Below are 19,998 nucleotides of genomic sequence, written 5' to 3' on the forward strand. Positions count from 1 at the left end.
CTGGTGGAGGCATTTCCTAGAAGAGTATTATAAAAATTTCCACTTGGAAGTAGATGTATTATTCGGGGCATAACTGGTCTTTCGCTACAAGTCTTAAGAACTTGTCTAAAGGGTTGATCAATAATTCATTAGTTTTTTATTTTTTATTTTTTAGGGTTGGGGAGAAAAGGTGTGGTCCAAGTCCAATTAATCCAAAATTTTCCATTTTTTTTATTTTATTTTGTTTTTTAAGCCAAAAACACTTGACCTAAACTTGGCCTCACTATTTTTATCTTCTAATAGACCTTTGTACCCAAAAGGCAAGCATTAACACTCAAAAATGCTAAGGGAGTGGAGAGAAATCTTACAAGGGTGACTATCAATTTTCCAAAAAAAACCAAGTGAGACATAAGTGTGTGGATGGTTTGGCACTTGGTATTGTTTTTCCTTCCATTATACACACTTAAAATTTTTTCCTAACCACATGGTATCAATCAATTAATATTCAGCAAAGATAGAAGTAGGGTGAGCAAGACTAAGGGAGATGTGGGCATGTTGATAAGACACATAGTTGGTGAGTGAAAAGTACGTACACCTCCAAAACTATACCAAATTGGCAATGACTCCCCAAAATGTCTATTAAATGTTCACAATAGTACACTCCATTAGCGAATTTATTAGGTCATCGTTGAATAATTTCATATTTCCTATATTGCCCTTAATCTCTTGTAACTTTACAATGTTACCCCTAGTAAAATAGAATCCTAAATTTATATCTTCTTTCTTCCTCCATAATGAAATCCTTCTTCTTTTATTCGTCATTTTATATTATAAGTAAAATATAGAATAATACAACTGAAGGTGTATTTGACTTCTTCCCACTAATTAGTGGCTCTAACGAAAAATGGGGTGATTGCCAATCTGACATAGTTTTGAAGTGTTTATGATTTTCACCAATTATTTTGGGTTTTCGCTGAAATTTTCTCTTAAAAATCTATTGAAGCTTTCGCACAAGTAAATTCTCGACAATTTGCCGACATAGCCTTACCCAACAACTTTTATTGTTTTGAGACCTTGACCTTAAAAGTTTAGTTTAAATAAAAAAAACTCTTCTTTAGATTTTTCACAAGTGAAAGAAGAAATTTACCATAATATCTTTATCTATTATAAATCAATTAAATTAATATTATCTCTATCTTACTTTAAAATCCTAGTAAAAGATACCAATTTAGGTAGTGAAGTAAGTAGTATTAAATTTTTTTTTTTGGGTAGAAATAACTGGTATAATGGACCATAGGTTTTATATAACTTTAAGGGAAAAAGATTATAATTAAAAAATTGTTTTCACATAAGAAATAAATTATAAGGCCTAAATTTGAAGATTTCAATTTGATGACATTCCATATGGCCTTACAATTCCAAGTAGAGTTAGAGTTCATCCTTCCATGAAATAACTTTCTATTTCTCTTGTATAGTTTGAGCTCCGAAATGCCCTTTCTTCGGACATTCGCCAAAATAAAAAGATGATTATCAATGAAGAAATTGTCTTCTTTTATTTTAGATCGAGAATAATTAGGGGTAATTAATTAATTAGATTTAAAAACAAACAAGTTAAACTAGGCATTTGGATTCAGATTCGAAAATTATTCGTTTATTAAAAAAAATCAAATAAAGAAATTTAGATGTTTAAGTTGAATATATATATGCATTTCTTCTTACATGCAACAAAAAATATATTTTCCCATTATTGTATAAGATAAATTTCTTCTTTTTATTTTTATTTTTTATTATAAAAGTTCTCCAATGCTCTTAAATCGTTTGTTAGACTAATTATGCTTTTATCGAATAGCTTTAATCAAATAATTTAGAGATGATGTTTAATATTTATGATATTTATTTAAGATCATCAATCATTAAAATACTTGAATAATTAGCTTTTATCCATAAAAGCACATAATTGTATTTAATATACCTGATTTTATTGTTGAATTGCATCTATAATTGCATAAGGAGTTGTTGGCAACATTTTTTTTTTTTTTTTTTGGTTTCTCTGGTTTTAGGTAAGAACCATTTTTTCCCAGTTTCTATACATTTTTTATTGTTTTTACGACTAAAATTAATGTGTAATTGGACACAAGAAAAAAATGTTTATGTAACCCAACAAAAAGAAAGAAAAACAAATATAGAGAAAAAAGTATAAACATTTATGTTTTGATATAAAAAGACAAGAATACCCTTTGTCTCTTCAAACATAAGTATTTTTTTTTGAGTTCTTAAAGTTGGCTCAAAACTATGTTAAAGTACTTATGAGCAAGGCTTAAAGTATCCCACGATACTATACCATACTAGCTAATATGTATCAATATTTGATCCAATCGATGCGACACATTTCGATACGTCTCTCTGTTTGAATTATACTAACATACATTAGCCAGAGTAATACAATACTCAATACAGACGGATACATCTTTTAAAATCACCTAACCGATACAATACTGTTACTTTAAACTTGGTTTATGAATTCATTTCAAGAACGAAAAACAAACACAAGAAACGGAATGATTTTTTTTTTTTTTTTTTTTTTTGTTGTTGTTCATCCGGACCAGTTTACGCGCACCTGGATTACATGATTTAAAGGATTTTTGTTCCAAAAATGTGAAAAATACAAGAAATAGGAAACAATAGGGTTGCCATACAAATACAAATACCAAAAACTCTTGGAATCTTTATTTGAGTGAGGGTAAAAATGTAATTTCACTTGATGATTAACATAAACATAACGGTTGTGTTTGCCAATGCCATAGGTGTCCTGTCAGGAGAAGGGAAGTCTGACTGGTTCCTACGCTGGCACCGATTCCCTTCGATTTCGGAATTTCCGTATCTATCTCCTACGCTGCTCGCGTAGATAACACCTTCTGATAAATCTTTGATTACTGTTCTGTTTCGCTTCGAAAGCCTCCTCAAAACAAAAACCAAAAAACTTAATTTTAGGCGAAAGCGTTCGATCCGCTTCGTATTTATACGCATTACCCTCCTCTTGGAACCGCCATCTACCTACACCCATCTTCTTCTTCTTCTTCTTCTTCTTCTTCTTCTCCTCCTCCTCCTCCTGCCTTCGCCTTCCCTTGTTGCCCAAATCGTCTCTTGTCACCATTTCTACCCTCTTCGTCTCCTAGAGAGGTTCCTTTCCGTATCAGTAATGGCAGGAACAGGTGTTGTTACATTGTACGGTAACGGAGCCATCACAGAGGCCAAGAAATCTCCCTTCTCTGTGAAGGTGGGTCTTGCCCAGATGCTTCGCGGAGGTGTAATCATGGATGTTGTCAACGCAGAGCAAGCCCGTATCGCCGAAGAAGCTGGTGCTTGCGCAGTCATGGCCCTGGAACGCGTCCCTGCCGATATCCGTGCGCAGGGCGGCGTCGCTCGTATGAGCGACCCAGCTCTTATTAAGGAGATTAAGCAAGCCGTGACGATACCCGTCATGGCTAAAGTTCGTATTGGCCATTTCGTGGAAGCCCAGATCCTCGAAGCTATTGGAATCGATTACATCGATGAGAGCGAGGTGCTCACTGTCGCAGATGAAGATAACCACATCAACAAGCACAATTTCAGGATTCCTTTTGTCTGTGGTTGTCGAAACCTTGGCGAGGCCCTGCGTAGGATTCGCGAAGGAGCAGCCATGATTCGTACCAAGGGAGAGGCTGGAACTGGTAACATTGTTGAGGCGGTTAGACATGTAAGGTCGGTGATGGGCGATATTAGGGTCCTCCGTAACATGGATGATGACGAGGTTTTCTCCTTCGCCAAGAAGATTTCCGCTCCATATGATCTCGTGATGCAGACCAAACAACTGGGTAGGCTTCCTGTTGTTCAATTCGCTGCTGGAGGGGTTGCTACACCAGCTGATGCGGCTCTCATGATGCAAATGGGTTGCGATGGTGTATTTGTTGGGTCTGGTGTCTTCAAGAGTGGTGACCCTGCTCTCCGTGCTCGGGCAATTGTTCAAGCTGTGACCCATTACAGTGATCCTGGTATTCTTGCTGAGGTGAGCTGCGGATTGGGTGAAGCTATGGTGGGATTGAATCTCAAGGATGCCAAGGTGGAGAGGTATGCAGCTCGGTCGGAATAGGCTTTGGACTGAAATGGTTTGCTTGTGTGATTAAACAATGGAACTGGTGCTCGACCATTTCTCTCACTTTTCCTGCATATGTATTCTGTTAGCTTTGGGTGTTGGTGGAATTTACTTTGTTTTTTCTTACTCATACTAGTGAGTTAGTTATTAGATAATTTCTTCTCTGTTTCTGACAATCTTTATGCATAAGAATCAGTTTCAAGTGTTGATTAGATTATAACCCACAATGATGGTTTGTGTTATAAAGAGACTTTTCTTCTCTTACTCTAATCCTTAGAATAAATTATCTGGGTTTGACATTCTTCCCGCTTTTTGGGAAGCAAGGAGCTTTATTTGGAGTATCCCTTAATAAAGCAAAGAGCTTTATTCAGTTTCTGGAAAAAATATTCTGTGTTCGTTTGGTGAGACATAAACAGATGTATTTGATCTTATTTTCTGGTTCATTGCTTTCATCCAATTTTCGTTCACTTGAAGATTTTCAGGTACCATTTTTTTTTAATGTTATTAGATGGGTTACTTTGATGCTACCCAATATAGAGGAACTGTAAATTTAAATTGTAAATAACAGTGTGGGAAAGTGATCATCATCCACACATTATGTAAATTGGCTTCTTCCCCCAGGAAATAAGTGGCGTGAATCACATAACCTTTTCTTTTTCTCCCTGTGTACCAAAAATAATAGTCCACTGTAGTGTGAAACAGGATTTGCTAGCCATTGGACCTTGATCTTGTGGAGAGTATATTATAGCCGGGAGTAATAGAAAGCAATCTAGATAGTTGATTCCTAGTGAATTGATTGGTGTGTTTTTAAAAGAATCCCTTTTTCTGGTTCTTAGTTTTGGGTTGATTGCTAATACTATTGTTGCTTTCTTGCTGAGATATTCCTATCAAAACAGTGTTGAATGACAAAATCCACTGTAGAAACTTGGAAGTGTTCGAATTCTTGTGAGTCAGTTTACTAGATCCTTTTGCATATAAGGTTTCTACTCATTTAACTTTTTTGTATCATACTTCAATGTGCTTCACTCTGTTCAACTCATTTTGAACTTTTATACTTTTGCTACTGTCAGGTGTCTTTCTTGAGCACTTGCTCGAATGTGAATTGCTTGTCTCATACTGCTACATGGAAAACCAGAAATCTTCACCCAATAACTAAAAGAATGGATGCCTGACAGTAGGTTTCCAATTCTGAATTCAGTCCCCCCGGTCTCTTCTTCATTCTGTCTTCTTTTAAAAGCTATCTTTTTTTATTTTATTTTATATAACCAGTACTGTTTCTTATTAGGTAGTAGGTCAGAGCTTTGAGTGTCAAAATCTCAATGTTATGAACTTGTTAGCCTACTGCTGGGATGTTCATATGTTCCTGTAGCTTCATTCCAGTAACCCATTTCTTTTAACCAACTTAACAATGGATCCTGAGGAAGTTGCTCTTGTACCCAGTTCCACATGATTTCAGTTTTACATTGGTTCCAGAGCCTAATGTTTATGTGCTTATACAAAGATGATTCTGACTTATTCTTCTGCTTTCGTTACCATGGTTCCTTGCACCTGACTTTAATGCTCCTGCAAAGTGCTTACAATCTTCAACCTCAGGCGCTTTGGGGGTTCAGTGACACATGCTTATTAAATCTCTGACTTTAACCATCTTATAACTTAAGAAGAGTATCTGCAAAACCCAAAATTTCTTACACAGGTTAGTGTCCATTGTTTTAATCAAGTCCAGGTGCTGCAGCTGTTTCTGCATATTAATGGTTGTTAGAAGACCAAGTTCTTCTTTATCTGATCTTTTCCTATGTAATCTGCCTTATCACTTCCTGGGCAAGTAATTTCAGGGGGCTGGTCTGGTCTTTTAATGTGGTGGGCAAAACCCAACCTTCAAAACTGTGAAGTAGTGGTGGGGGGAAAACAATCCATCCAAACCGCCCATTTATTTGTGGCTTTGGTTGAGATAATGCTCCCCATCCTCCTCATTTCAAAGCATATCAATCTAACCCGAATTAACCACAAAACCAAACCAAAATGAACCGAAAATTGAAATTTCTTAATGTTTTGATTTGATGTCTCATTCATATAGACCGAAGCCATTTCAGTCGGACCGAACTGGGCCAATCTGATAGCATCTACCTCTCTTTGCCCACTACAAAGCTCCTCCCCCTTCCCCTGAAACTTCTCCACTCGGCAGTCTTGGTTCTCCTCTGTAAAACCTTTTGCCATCTCAACTTCCAAGCATTTCTAGCTCAAAGTTAGGAACAGAAATTGACTTTCAAGAACCCTAGAATCAACCTTCGGATTAAAAACAAGAAAATTTTGGGATTATGAATTGAATATGTATGCAATGACACGGCCCAGCTCACTTATAGAATATTATAGGGGATGTCAATTGGGAAATTTATCAGTCCATTTTCTTGTCAGTTGGCTCTGATGGTTCAATTGGAACAGAGTCTGGACTCAAGATTTGGTTCGAGTGTCTGATTTGACCAGGACGGGAATGACCCAACCCAACAGAAAAAAACCCGGCCCAACTAAATTGAGGGTTAAATGGTCAGACTATTTTTGGTTTCTTAAAAGTTAAAAATATGTTCTGTTTAATACATATGATATTTATTTATTTATTATTATTATTTTTTAATCGGAGATATTGCTTATATAGGGGTCCCTGCCTTGAGGAGATAATATTTGTATTTCAATCAATCAAAAAAGAGTAATTACTGCCCTTTTAAAATTATTTTATTTTTCATACTTTTGGAAATTACTAATCTAACCTTAAACTTTATCTGTAATTACGGTTGTTCTCCTACTGTTATACTCTACAATTTTTATTTATTTAAAATTTTCAAAAAAACCCTAAGGTTCTATTCTATTTATTTAGACTTTATAGAAAATTACATTATTACTTCGGTAAATAGGAAAAATTAACCCTAATTAGGTAGCTCTTTATTTTTTGTTAAGCTCTTTTATATTTACTTTTCAATTTGGTGTTGTTTTTTAGTTTTTGTTATTCACTATTCAATTTGAAGTTATCAATTTTAAGAAGTTTTCATTTCTATTTGATTTTCATTTATATACTATATAATTTGGCGTTATCAATTTTAGGAAGTTTATTTTCTTAGAAAAAACTATTTAGATAAATTTTTTTATATTCAAAATAATAAGAATACAATTCTAAATTTAGTACTTGATATGGTTTCTTTTTTAAATGAGAATAGTACTGTATTTTACTTTAATTTCTAGAAGGATAAAATAGACATTAAATATAAACTGTAATGGATTCTTATCACTGTTAGAACTAAGGAGGGCAAACCAACGGGGGTTGGTCCAAGTGGTAAGCAGCTTGGTTTGCTTAAGTAAGATCGTATCGAAGCTTTGTGGAAAAATTCCCGGAGGGAGACTCACCCATCAAATTATAGACACCGGTTTATAATCACCAGGGGAATCAAAAAAATAAAAGAACTAAGGAGGATAATAATAATTTCATAAAAAGTAAAGTTTTTTTAATAATTAAATTATAGAACAGAAGATCACCAGTAATTATTCCATAAAAAAGATAATATGGTCCTTGTAATTACTTTTCATGAAAACGTCAACAAGGACGGAATATTTACCTAATCAGGGAATCAAATAATTATTTTGCAGAGCTTCGCATCTTTTTCTCTTCATAAATAAGAATATGTTTTTTTTTTTTTAAATAAATAAAATAGTGCTAAAAGGATGGTATCTCTTTTATATTGACAGAACATAACAAATCTCAGCCGCTAATATAATAGGGGTGAGCATATTAGTTGAAATCAAACTCCCTATTTAATTGGTGAAATTTATTTTATTTCATGATCGATGTAAGAAATATATTTTGATATCAGCTACCCATAAAATATATAATATACCATTTCAAGTATACAATTGGTTGTTTTTCTTTGGGGGTTACAGAGCATTTTCTGGAGATAGTCAGCTTTTATTCATTTAACGTAATCTATAATATTTCCTTCCATTAGCATCGTTCCTAATTAGAGTGAAGGATCGCCAGTGGAAAGGCCCAAACAACGAGATGGGCCTCTTGGGGGTTAGGAACTTATATAGAACCCTTGAGTGGGTTTTTTTAAATTTTTCTTCTTTTTCTTTGGTAGAATAGAAATAGCAATTTTTTTTTTGTTGCCAACCCCGGGCTTATGCCGACTAATCAGTGTTACCTGGTTGGTGGGTCTCACCAACCACGATTTTTTTCAAACATTTCTCCTCGAAATACAAAATTCTATCGATTTGCCCATGATTATAAAAAATAAGAAAGAAAATAAATAAAATATATGTAAATGGATAAAAAAATTAGTGGGTTCCATCGTTTCTATGGTTACTTGTAACGGTGAGGTCCCCTCTATACCCTTCCCTCATTTAATGATGTTATTGGTCTTGTCGTCCACCCTTTGGCTCTACCCACGAATTATCCGTGGTCTTTTCACATGGTCTTCCTATACTGGCTTTTAATTTGGGTTGGCTAGGTGCTGACCCTCTTAGTCTGCTCTTGCAAGGTAGGGCATACCGCTTCTTAATCTTAAATAGAATTTCCCAGGATACCGGATTTTTGCATCCCGGTTTCGAATCGGACCTTGTTTAACCAATCAAGCACATGAGATTACGTATCATTTAGGGGGTTGTATGGCGACGCTCTCGACACATTTATTCTATGCCATTTGGTCATTTTGACATAAAAATCGCCAAAATCGTGTGGGTAAGCAAGCAAGAGAAACGACGTTGCAAATCGTTGGCAACAACAGCAAGATTGTCACTAATTACTTGAAGCATTATATCCTTGAATTTCTATTGTGAGCAAGTGTGCATTAAGTACTTGCAATTTTTATTCTTGGTATTTATTAAAAAAAGTGCCAATTTTATAGATACCATACAAGATTTTGTGTCCATTTTGTAAGATAAACGTGCTCGTCTATACCCCAACATACAAGATTTCAGTACCCATTCCGTGCCCAATTTATCAATTTTATCACAAAAGCATAAAAAGTTGATTCGGGCAAATCGGTACAGAATCATTGCCAAACAATCTCTTATTGGCTCTCAGCTTCTCATTGGATACATTTTAATCTCATGTTATCCAAAAAGATAAGAAGGAAAAATACAATTGGGGATCAGACATTTATCCCAATTGATCAAATGTATTGTGACCCTTATTCTTGTATGTCCTATCATTAGAGATATTAAGGTGTTTATTAGTGGGCCTGACCAGTTTGTTATTGAGTCCATTTTTAGAGCTGCCAAATCAGTTGCAGACACGGTCCAACATGCACCTGGTGTCTGTCTCCATGTCGGTGCCTGGCGACACGAGCGGACATGTCGCCCGATTTTTTGAAGGAAAAAATTATATTTTTATATCTTTCTTTTGTACTTATGGGCCTCAAGATCTTTTTTGGGGTAAACTATGGGCCAGAAGATCAATTAAAAATGGGATTTAGCAAGGCAGATGATGGGCTGAACTTAGCCTAGTATCCATCTATATTTATCTTAATCAAAGCCCAGTATCCATCCATATTTATCTTAATCAAAGCCCAGGTATGAATAACTGATGAAACCCAGCCCAAGTATCCATCCACTTTTTGGGGCGACGTGTCACCCGACAAAGGCAAAAAGTCGAAAGTTGGCAATATATCACCAATTTCTCGGTGATATATCACCGATAAAAAGGAAGTTTCATGTCGCCCCCCAGCTTCACCACGATAAATCGTGACACACGGTACACTGTCGGTTGCAAATGCTTTAGCCCGGAAGGCCTCATCCTTTGCAAGTAAGATGATTTGGTCGAATTCCAATACTTGGTTTCTAGATTTTTGTCACCAGGTTGTCAATTATCTGACTTGCTCTTTTGAATAAAATCACTTTCTACCAAAAGAAAGATCAAAACTTAAAGTTAGATATGATGATTATATGAAGCTAACAGTCTATCAAAATCTTGGTAACAAAGGCTTTTTCATTTTTTAGATAGGATTGTAAGTTTTGGGTTTGTTTGGGCAAGATCCAACATACACCCCTCCTTTTTTGGGTAGGATTTCTCGTTTTTAATTAAATCACTTTATAAAGCTTCTTTTGGTTGCAAAGAAAATATTTGTTATCATTCCTTTTTCTTTTTATAAGAAAATATAAATTTTTGAATATAAATCCACAAGGAAAAATATAATGTACATTGTCAATTAATATGGGCCAATATAAACATGGGAGAGGGGATAAAACTAAAAAAGGATGTAGAATGCTTGACAGCATGTCTAGCAAGTGAGTTGCCAAAATATTAATTCGAAAGGAATATTTGAAAGTACCACAAATACCCTCAATAACTCAAAGAAATAAAATAAAACCTGATAAATTCTAAACTTTGGAAGAATTTTTTTTTTTTTTAATTACCCTTACAAAACAAAATCTAAAAGAATATGGTTGCTAACATATATAAAAAAAAAATGTGGCATGTGGACCACGGTTCTAAGGGTCCAGATGATCCTCTCTAGTAGCCGAACCATAGGGAAAGGTTCTGCCGCCTCCGCCTCTAGTAGAAACAAGTGGTGGGCGGTTGTGGTGTGATGTCCCCATCAGTGCTGAACTCAAATAAAGGAGAACTGGTGCATTAGGAATCTTGAATCATGAATGGTAGTAACTTCTTTAATGTCTAGGTGAGGCTTTGGTGGGGGCGGGTGGGCCAACCCACCAACCGCTGGTTCGGGGTCCACCTTCCTGTGTTGGCCTTCTTGGCCTCTAATTCTGTTGTGTGTGTTTCTCCGGGCCTTTGGACGTAAGACCTCTCCGGCGTGCTGCCCTTGGAGTATCTTGGGAAGCGGAGTGCACCACATGGAGGGTCTCTTTGTTGCCGTCCGGCCGCCGTTCTCCCCCCGCTTGGTCTTGTCCCGAGGTTCCCGGTCCCCTTGGTTATCCAAGCTTTGTAACTCGGATCTCATGTGCTGACTGTAGGTGATCATTCTATGAAAATGTATGACAAAGTTTATTACTCTCGATAGCTAAGTTATCCAAAATTTTGTTGTTTAGCCAATATTTGTTGCTAACTGCTATTTCATTTGACACCTTATTAAGGTAGGTAGGTTATTCTGGACGTGCTTTTGACACAGTGGTAGCAGCATTCTATATAGAAGCAATAAAGCCAAGTAGGTCTCAAGTTTGAGCCAGTGTCCCTCCAAACATTTCCTCACCCGCTTCCCTCCTTTGTGACCCCAAACCCCCTTTCCCCCACCCCATCAAAAAAGAAAGGTAAGCTATACGCAAAGAAAGTTAGGTGTGAACTTCTTTCTTAACTTGCATTGCTAAAACTTTAATGTACATTGCTTGCTCAAAGAACAAACCTAAAAAGATTGTTTGATAGTATTCTAAATCATTATTAATTATTAACAAAAGACATGCGATGTACGTCTTTTTCATGTTGGTAGAATGGAATAAATCTCACTTCCTAATATGATAAGGTTAGGCCTATTATTTGAAATCCATCCCCTCTCATTTGACGGGTGGGGTCTCTCACTCTCAACCACCCTTAAATATTTACTTTCGATGATTCTCTTATCTATTATTTTTTTAATCGATGATTCTTGCCCTCTTGCACTTTTTCGGTAAACTTTCTCTTGGATGAAATTTAAGTGTGAATGAAATAGTGGTCGAAATTATCTTTTCCATTCAATTTTGTGTAATATGTGCCAAGTTTTTATTTGGTGCCAAACTTGGCTTTTTTTGTAAGTTACGCCTTAAATGTAAACTAAACATGAAAAATGTAGAAAGTTAGAAACCACAACATAAAATAATACAATAATTAATTATAAAATAACTTTTTTTGTCTTTGTGTAAAGTTTCTCTGATGCTCATTTTATATATGCTACATCAAATAGGTATAAATGAATTGGATTAAAAACTTTATAAAAATTGTAAATAAATACTAAACCATATGTTATAATATTTTTAATTATCACAAGTTGGAATCTGCGACCCACGTAAGGGTACGTATGGTTTGGAATAGATCTTCAGGGGTCATCTCACCATGCCTTATGAAGGGTTCATGGGTAGCAAATCTAAACTCTCTAACATTAATAATATTAGTTCTTAAGTCATCCAACAATTTCATGTATTTTTTATAGTTTGAGAATTTTAATTTTTCTACTTAAGTGTTATTAACCTCTAAATACGAGACACATAAGATCTATACTTCTCAGTTGAGAGGTCATCGGTTCGACCTTTGCGGACAACAAAGCTCCTTCTGAGGATGTAATCGAGTTACGCGCAAACTGGCCCAAATGAACCTCAGATAAAAATAATAAATAAATAAAAATTAATGTGTTATACATATGATCATGAATAGAAAATAAGTTTCTAGACAACTTTGTTGATTTGGTATAAGTGTGGACAGGAAATCAACAATAATAAATTAAATCATTAACAGAATGTGAAAGACTTTTTATAAGACACTATAACAACAAAAGAATGGTGTGAAGGAATAAAGAGTTAATTTTTAATTTCAATATTTATTTGCTTTTATGTTGTAAAGGAGTTCTTTTGAATCGATTCTCAACCAAAAACCATTTGTGGGTCCTTCAATGGCTCTCTGTTCAATTAATGTGAGTTTATTATAATATCATTACACTATATTTAATTAATCAAAGTAAAAGAATAAAAGAAGTTCTAAAGAGATGTAAACAAGAAGCAGGGGCGGACCTATGAAGGGGCCGGAGGGGGCCATGGCCCCCCCCCCGGATTTTTTAAAATTTTATCCATATTCCCAATTCCTTTAATTTTCCGGTTTTTCTCTTCCCACTTGGAAGTCCTTTGCCCCCCATTGTGCTTTTAAGTAAATGATGGAGTAAATGTGGGTATAAATGTCATTCCTAATAAAAAACTAATCCATCAATCCCTATTTATTCTCCCTCTCTTCTCTCCATCTTTCATTCCTTTTTATTCTCTTTGTTTTCGTGGGTTAAGGATTTTTGAAAAAATCTTTTAGGTATTCATCATGTTATTTCTAATTAAAATACTCTTCTCCTTTATTCTCTTATCTCCTCTCATCTATCCTCTCTTTCCTTTTTTCTCTTCCCTCTATGCGTGGTAGTTTGAAAAATCTACTCCACTTGTTTCTTTCTCTTTCTCATTTATTCATTGTTTATTTCTTTTGCCTTTTCTTTGTTTTCCTTTTTTTGATTTTATATTCTATGTTTCTTTATTTCTTCGCAATTTTTGTTATTTGATTTTGTATTGTGAATAATGTCTATAATTGTGGTAACTAACTACCATTGATTTGCATCTTTTACCTAAAAAATTTTTGGTTTACATCTCCTACCAATGAAAATTTTGGTTTGCATTTAACTTTTTAGGGTTGAAGTCATGTGTATATTTTTTTTATATTGTTGCTTTAATTTTACCTATATTTTGTCGGAAAAAAATATACCATTATCAATAATTTATCATTTTTTTCAAATATGTGTGGGTCCCACAAAATATATGTGGGTTTATTTTTTAATTTAATAAAATAATTTAGCGGTGGGACCCCTAGGGGTTTTGGCTTTCTTCTTCGCCCTTTGCTCCGGGTCCCGCAAGACTAAGAAAAAACAAATTTGGAAAAGGTGGATGTCTTATATTCATAAAGATGATACATATATTTGTAAATATATCGAGTATTATATTGGTCACGTGATTTCAAGAAACATCGTTTCGTTTCGAATATTGTATTGTACCAGCTAACATATTTTGGTGCAATCTATCGTATATCGTATACTGGCTCGTATTGCATTGTATCATGGGATACTATAAAGCTTGATTAGAAAAAACTTTTTTAAAGAGTCCAAGATTTACGCTTCAAAGAAAGAAGACACAACAAAACTACTTGTCGGCACCTAAAACTATCATAAATAAGTCAATGAAAGATCGTCAACATTGCAAAGCATTAGATAATCCTAGAAAAAATTGTATTCAACATCAAGATTCTTGATAAACTTTGACATTAAGCCATCTACAAAAGCTTTTTCTTTCTTTCTTTCTTTGTTTTTCTTAGAAGTCATAAAAGCTTGAATCCCCTCAAAAGAGAGCACAGAAGTCTTTACTTTTGTAAGTATCATTTAACATAGAAATCACATTCTGTTTTTGTTATCTTCTATTTTCCAAAATCAATGTGCGATTAAGCAAAGTTTAAAGCATCTCACGATATCATACGATAATTGCCGATACATATTTATATTTGCAACAACAGATACGATACATCTCGATACGTCTCTCTCTTTATTGAATTGCACTAAAATAAGTTTGTCAAAACGATACAATACTCGATATGAGACGATGTCTCTTAAAATCACATGACTGATATACCAATATTTTATACCTTGCAATTAAGTATTTTGTATCACTTTGCTTTACAATAAAAAGCACAAGGTCAACAAGTTGTGTTTTTTCTTTTCTTTTTGGAATAATCAATAAAATACTGTCGTTTGATAACCCATCAAGTGTTTCTAGTTATAGAGAAACTCAATACTACTTTTGAAGTAAAAACACTTCTATAGAAATTTGATAAATTTATTTTTGAAAGCAAAAATAGTATTAACAGGCTTTTATCATGGTAGCCAGAGATAGAGAGATGAAGAGCAAAGACTCTTTTAGGGGCGCTAAGGTTTAATCAGAGATAGAGAAAAAATTAAAAAAATTTAGTCACTATGAAATAAAAAAAAAAATAAATAAAAAGCGAAACAATCCATATCTTTAGAGTTAAAGAAGCAATCACAATAAAAAAAAGTTTCTATAGCAACATGAGAGGGTTTTATTGGAATTTTATATTTAGAATACCAAATTCCATAAATACCCCTACCCTCTCTAAAATTATTTCACTTTTCATTAAAACATAGGACACTTATTTCTTAAGTACAAAAGGTTCACATCTATCCCCATTCATAGCAAATCTAAACTCACTATAGCTATTGATTTGATGACATGTACATAGGAAATCAACAATAACAAATAAAAGATACTCTATAATAAAATATAACAATAAAATAATGGTGTGAAGGTGAAGTCTCCAGCACAACAAGCTCAACTAGAGAGAATTGTCATAGAAAGCGACAATTCTATGTCATTCATATCCTTTTGTCTTGTAAAACTCCTTGTTGTCAAAGGTTCTTTTGAATTGATTCCCAACATAAAAGAATCTTTGGTTACTAATTAATGCCGGTTCATATTCAATTAATTTGTGTTTGTTAAGAGTAATTTAGAATTGTATCTAATCAATCAATGTAAAGGAATAAAGGAACTTCTAAAAAGTTTTAAACCAGAATAAGACTGGAAGAGGAGTCAGCCGAAAAGAAAGACCACCAAAAGTAACGATCACCAAGATAGTCATAGTGATTCGATGGAATCTTCAGCTCAATAATCCTCATCTTCATCTCTCTATTGATCATAGGAATCCTAATCTCGATCTCGTCCTGTTAATTTTGCATGGGTTGTTTGAAACTAGCTTTTCTTCTGCGTTTTCAACAGGTGTTGCAGTTGGATCACCGATAAAAAAATTTAGGTAATCTCGTTATCTCCATGGGCTTGGAACCATAATCACACCTTGGGGAATTGGCACGAAATATCGTTTGTAGGTTTAACCCATACTCTAGTTAGGTTAGGAATATATACAGAGACAAAACTAATCTCACAATTACTGGCCTTCCATCGCAATCCTGTGCAATGATCCCTAACTTCTTTGTCACAATTGAACTATTTTTTTTTGTTCGAATATCAATGCCAGTGGTACCAGTGCAAGTTAGTTGGAGATTCGTTGCTACCTCGAAGACATTCAACATCCGATTGCATGTTTTGAAGACTTTGTTTTACAATATATTTTAAGCTAGATTTAAAGTATCCTAGATACGGTTAGATACTAGTCGATAAGCATCCATCTTGAATACAACCGATACGATACATATTGATATATCTCTTTATTAAATTATACTAAGATGCATTGGCTATAAGGTTGATATTTTTTCTTTTTTTTTACATGCAGCATCTTCAAATCATTCTTTTCACCCGTGTTATTACATGGTAAAGTTATGGAAGATACATCAACATTGCAAAGCATTAGATAATCCTTATCCAATCCTATAAAAATTGTATTCAACATCAAGATTCTTGACAATTAAACTTCGACATTAAGCCATCTACGTGGGAGAAATTTAATGTTAAGAAAAGAAAATTAGGATTCAAGTCCACTTCAAATCAATGATACTTAATATATATCAATACCTCTTCTCGTAATAATCGGACTATTGAAGTACTTAAATTATAACCAACTTATGCTCTAACATGGGCTATTAGATTGGGGAAAACATCATCTGCCGTGCACAAGTTTCTATTGTGCATGATAGTGCACATACATACCAAATGATTAGCTGAGAAAACAAAATAAATACAAGACTATTGAGGATTTTTAAAATTTAAAATTAAGTTTTTAATTTCAGCCAATCATTTAATACAAAATGTACTGTTGTGCATAGTAGAGAGATGTGCACAGCAGAGACATTTTTTTTATCAGATTGGTTATAGTTTTTTTTTTTTTCTAATCTTTATTTTCCTTGGAAACCTCAAAATCTTGAATCCCCTAAAAAGAGAACATTGAAACCTTTGCTTCTGAAATTATCATTTATCATGGAATCACTTCTTTTTTTTCTTCAAAATCAGTGTGCAATTAAGTATATTTTGATCACTTTGCTTTACAAAAAGAAGCTCCAAGGTGAACACAATACAGTCTTTTTTTTGGGTAATCAAAAAATATAGTCATTTGATAATCCATCATGTGTTTCTACTAATAGAAAAATTCAAAACTACTTTTGAAAGACTGTTTCGACTTTTGTAGTAAAAATATTTTTATAGAAATTTGATAAATTTGTTTTTGAAAGCAAAAACAGTATTAATAGGCTTTTATCATAGTAGCCAGAGATAGAGAGACGAAGAGCATAGACTCTTTTTGCTAATTCGGGGCTAAGGTTTAATCGGAAATAGAGAAATACAAAGAAAAAAATTTGGCTGCTAGAGATAAAAAAAAGAAGATAAAAAGTGAAACAATCTCTATCATTAGGGTTAAAGAAGCAACCACAATAGAAGAATTATATAACAACATGAGAGGGTTTTATCGAGATTTTATATTTAAGATGCCAATTCCATGGATACCCCTTGATGAGGATAAAATAACATCAAACCAAGTTTAACCATGGTCGGGTCATTAACTCCGGTCGGGACCGGTCTAAAAGTTTGAACCAATGAGTAACGTAAAGGTGAGGGAACCTTAACGGCTACAAGAAACGTGATCTCATGAAATTCGGGATACACGATCGGGCCATGAAATGTAACTATCACTAAGTCCAAAAGAAGGGTAAAAACCCTAGGATCGAAAGGTCGTTGAGGAGGAAGGTGAACACATCTAATGGTCAAGAGTAACAAGTAAAATCTATATAAACTAAAGAATCTATACAGTGAAGGTAACTGAATCGTTTCCCTCCATTAATTCGCTCAATTCAAGCTCTGGGCTAGAGCTCTGTGGTGTTCTAATTACTGACTCAACCTTCGAAGATGGCTACCAGACCACACAGTCGGCCCACGTCTAACTTCTGGTTTTACAGAACTTGAAAGCTGAACAATTTTTAGACGCATCACCCCTCTCTAAAATTGTTTCACTTTTCATTAAAGCATGAAACTCATTTCTTTGAGCAGGAGACCATTCCTTACAAAAGGTTCACATCTATCCCCACCATACCCATTTGGGTAGCAAATATAAACTCACCATACCTATGTGTTCATAGATCATCCGAATAGAAAATAAGTTCCTATACAAGTATACAACCATTTTTCGGAAAATATTCTTTTTGAATTTATTGATTTGATGTGCAAGTACATAGGAAATCAACAAGGACAAATAAAAACAAAAACACTAATAAGAGAATTTGAAAGATACTATAATAAAATATAACAATAAAACAATGGTGTGACGGTGGTGATTGGTGAAGTCTCTTGCTCAACAGGCTCAACTGAGAGAATTGTCATAGAAAGCAACAATCTTTGAATTGATTCCCAACATAAACAATCTTTGATTTGAATTGAACTACTTCAAAACTGTAGTAAAGGAATAAAGGAGCTTGTAAAGAGTTGTAAACCAGAAATATGAATAGAGAGAAGAAACTAATTTCACAATTACTGGTCTTCCATCGCAATCCAGTGCAATGATCCTTGATCTTTTCTTTCCTTGTAATTAGGGTAAGATTATAATTTATTTATTCACTACTTTTGTCACAATTGAACTATTTTTCATTTTGTTCAAATATCATCGTCAATGCTACCAGTGCAAGTTAGTTGGAGATCCATTGCTACCTTGAAGGCATTCAACATCCGATTGCATTTGTTTGAAGAAATTGTTTTAGCATATATTTTAAGCAAGATTTTAAAGTATCTTAGATACACTTAGATACTAGTCGATACGTATTCATATTGAATACAACCGATACGTTACATATTGATATGTCTCTTTATTGAATTGCACTAAGATGTATTGACCAGTATAATATAATACTCGATATGAGACGATATGTCTCTTAAAATCACCTGACTAATATAATAATCAATACAAATACTTTAAATCTTGATTCTAAAAGAATTCGATAATATAATTGATTTTAGAACTAAGAGAACGTAAGGGTGCAAGTTTGGCTCTGACCTGCCCTGAGCCTGAATATGACTTGGACTCAAGATTTTGACCATGAGGGCAAGTTAAAGCCAAGATATTCTGGCCTTGACTAGGGCCACGGGCAAGCCTATGATTGCTCTCTGGCCTATCGGGCTTGTCCTGACCCGTCCCTGATTTTGGTCCTAATTCTGACTTTAATCCTGGCCTTAATGTTGTCCATGATGCTTGATCTCAATGAATTAGGAATAGAGACAATGATAGGGTCAATCAAAGCTAAGTCCAGGGCTAAGGACAGAAACAGAGACAGGGTCAGTCAGGGCGAGAATGGGCTTAACTTGGCCCCATAGGGCTTAGAATTAAGGACAATAATTCTTAGCCCTGAATTAGGGTCAAGGCAAGAAATGATTTATATTAAAGTATATAGGGCTAGACTTGAGATTGTAAAAGCCTGGCTCAGCTTGGCCTTGTTGCAGCCCTAGGAGAATATTGTATTATTATATTACAAAAAAGAAAAAGAAAAAGAAAAAAAAACTGCAGCTACCCGCTTTTAGTTGAATCTTGCTTGGGAGTCGTGCACCGGTCTAGAAAATCTGGACCGTTGAATGAACACTTTACTCAACGAATTGGATTTGTTGTGAACCCAAAATACAGCTGGATTTTTGACTGCTGGGAGCAGGAACCAGGAGGGGTGACCTCGACTTCTCCCAATAACTCTTTTTTTTATTTTTATTTTTTTAATTATAAATATTTACAGGCAACATCTTCAGGTCATTCTTTTCACACTTGCTGTAACGCGGTAAAGTTATCATGTTTATATCACACATATTCTTTAAAAAATGTTCTTTCAGATCATGCTGATCCAACGGTCCATTTTCTTTATCACCTAAATCTGATAACAAATGGATATTATCCAACGGTTGTTCGCTAAGTGATAAAAACGTGCATCAGTGTTGGAGAAGTTGAAAAATAGGCGGGAAAGCAATGATACATAAAAAGACCATAAAGCGGCGGTCAACTATATTGGATTCGGAGCTGGAGTGAGTTAGCGAAGGCGATCATAACAGAAAATAAAATCTCAGGGGTAAGAGAAAGTAATTTAAAAAGAAGAAAAAAAAAAAAAAAAAAAAAAAAGACTAAACGGAGATGGAGGTGTTGAGAAGCAACTCTGTAAATGCCGGATCGTCATTGTTGATAAAATGGAGTGGAAGTCTCA

The 19,998-nt window shown here is 34.5% G+C and overlaps 1 protein-coding gene across 1 annotated transcript; it reads left to right on the forward strand.

The window, feature by feature from the left end:
• Window positions 1-2,990: 2,990 nt before the first annotated feature.
• Window positions 2,991-4,323, forward strand: LOC149008258 (putative pyridoxal 5'-phosphate synthase subunit PDX1). Its single transcript, XM_089166520.1, has one exon. It carries the CDS (start codon window positions 3,179-3,181, stop codon window positions 4,106-4,108), a length of 930 nt encoding a protein of 309 aa, XP_089022646.1. The 5' UTR covers window positions 2,991-3,178; the 3' UTR covers window positions 4,109-4,323.
• Window positions 4,324-19,998: the final 15,675 nt, after the last annotated feature.

Source organism: Hakea prostrata, chromosome 8 (assembly GCF_041222555.1).
Source record: "Hakea prostrata isolate BN-2017 chromosome 8, UWA_Hpros_2, whole genome shotgun sequence".
NCBI classification, from domain to species: Eukaryota; Viridiplantae; Streptophyta; class Magnoliopsida; order Proteales; family Proteaceae; genus Hakea; species Hakea prostrata.

Bases quoted from the DNA above. Each gene is read 5' to 3' on its own strand.
- LOC149008258 (XM_089166520.1), top strand. From the start codon at position 3,179: ATGGCAGGAACAGGTGTTGTTACATTGTACGGTAACGGAGCCATCACA.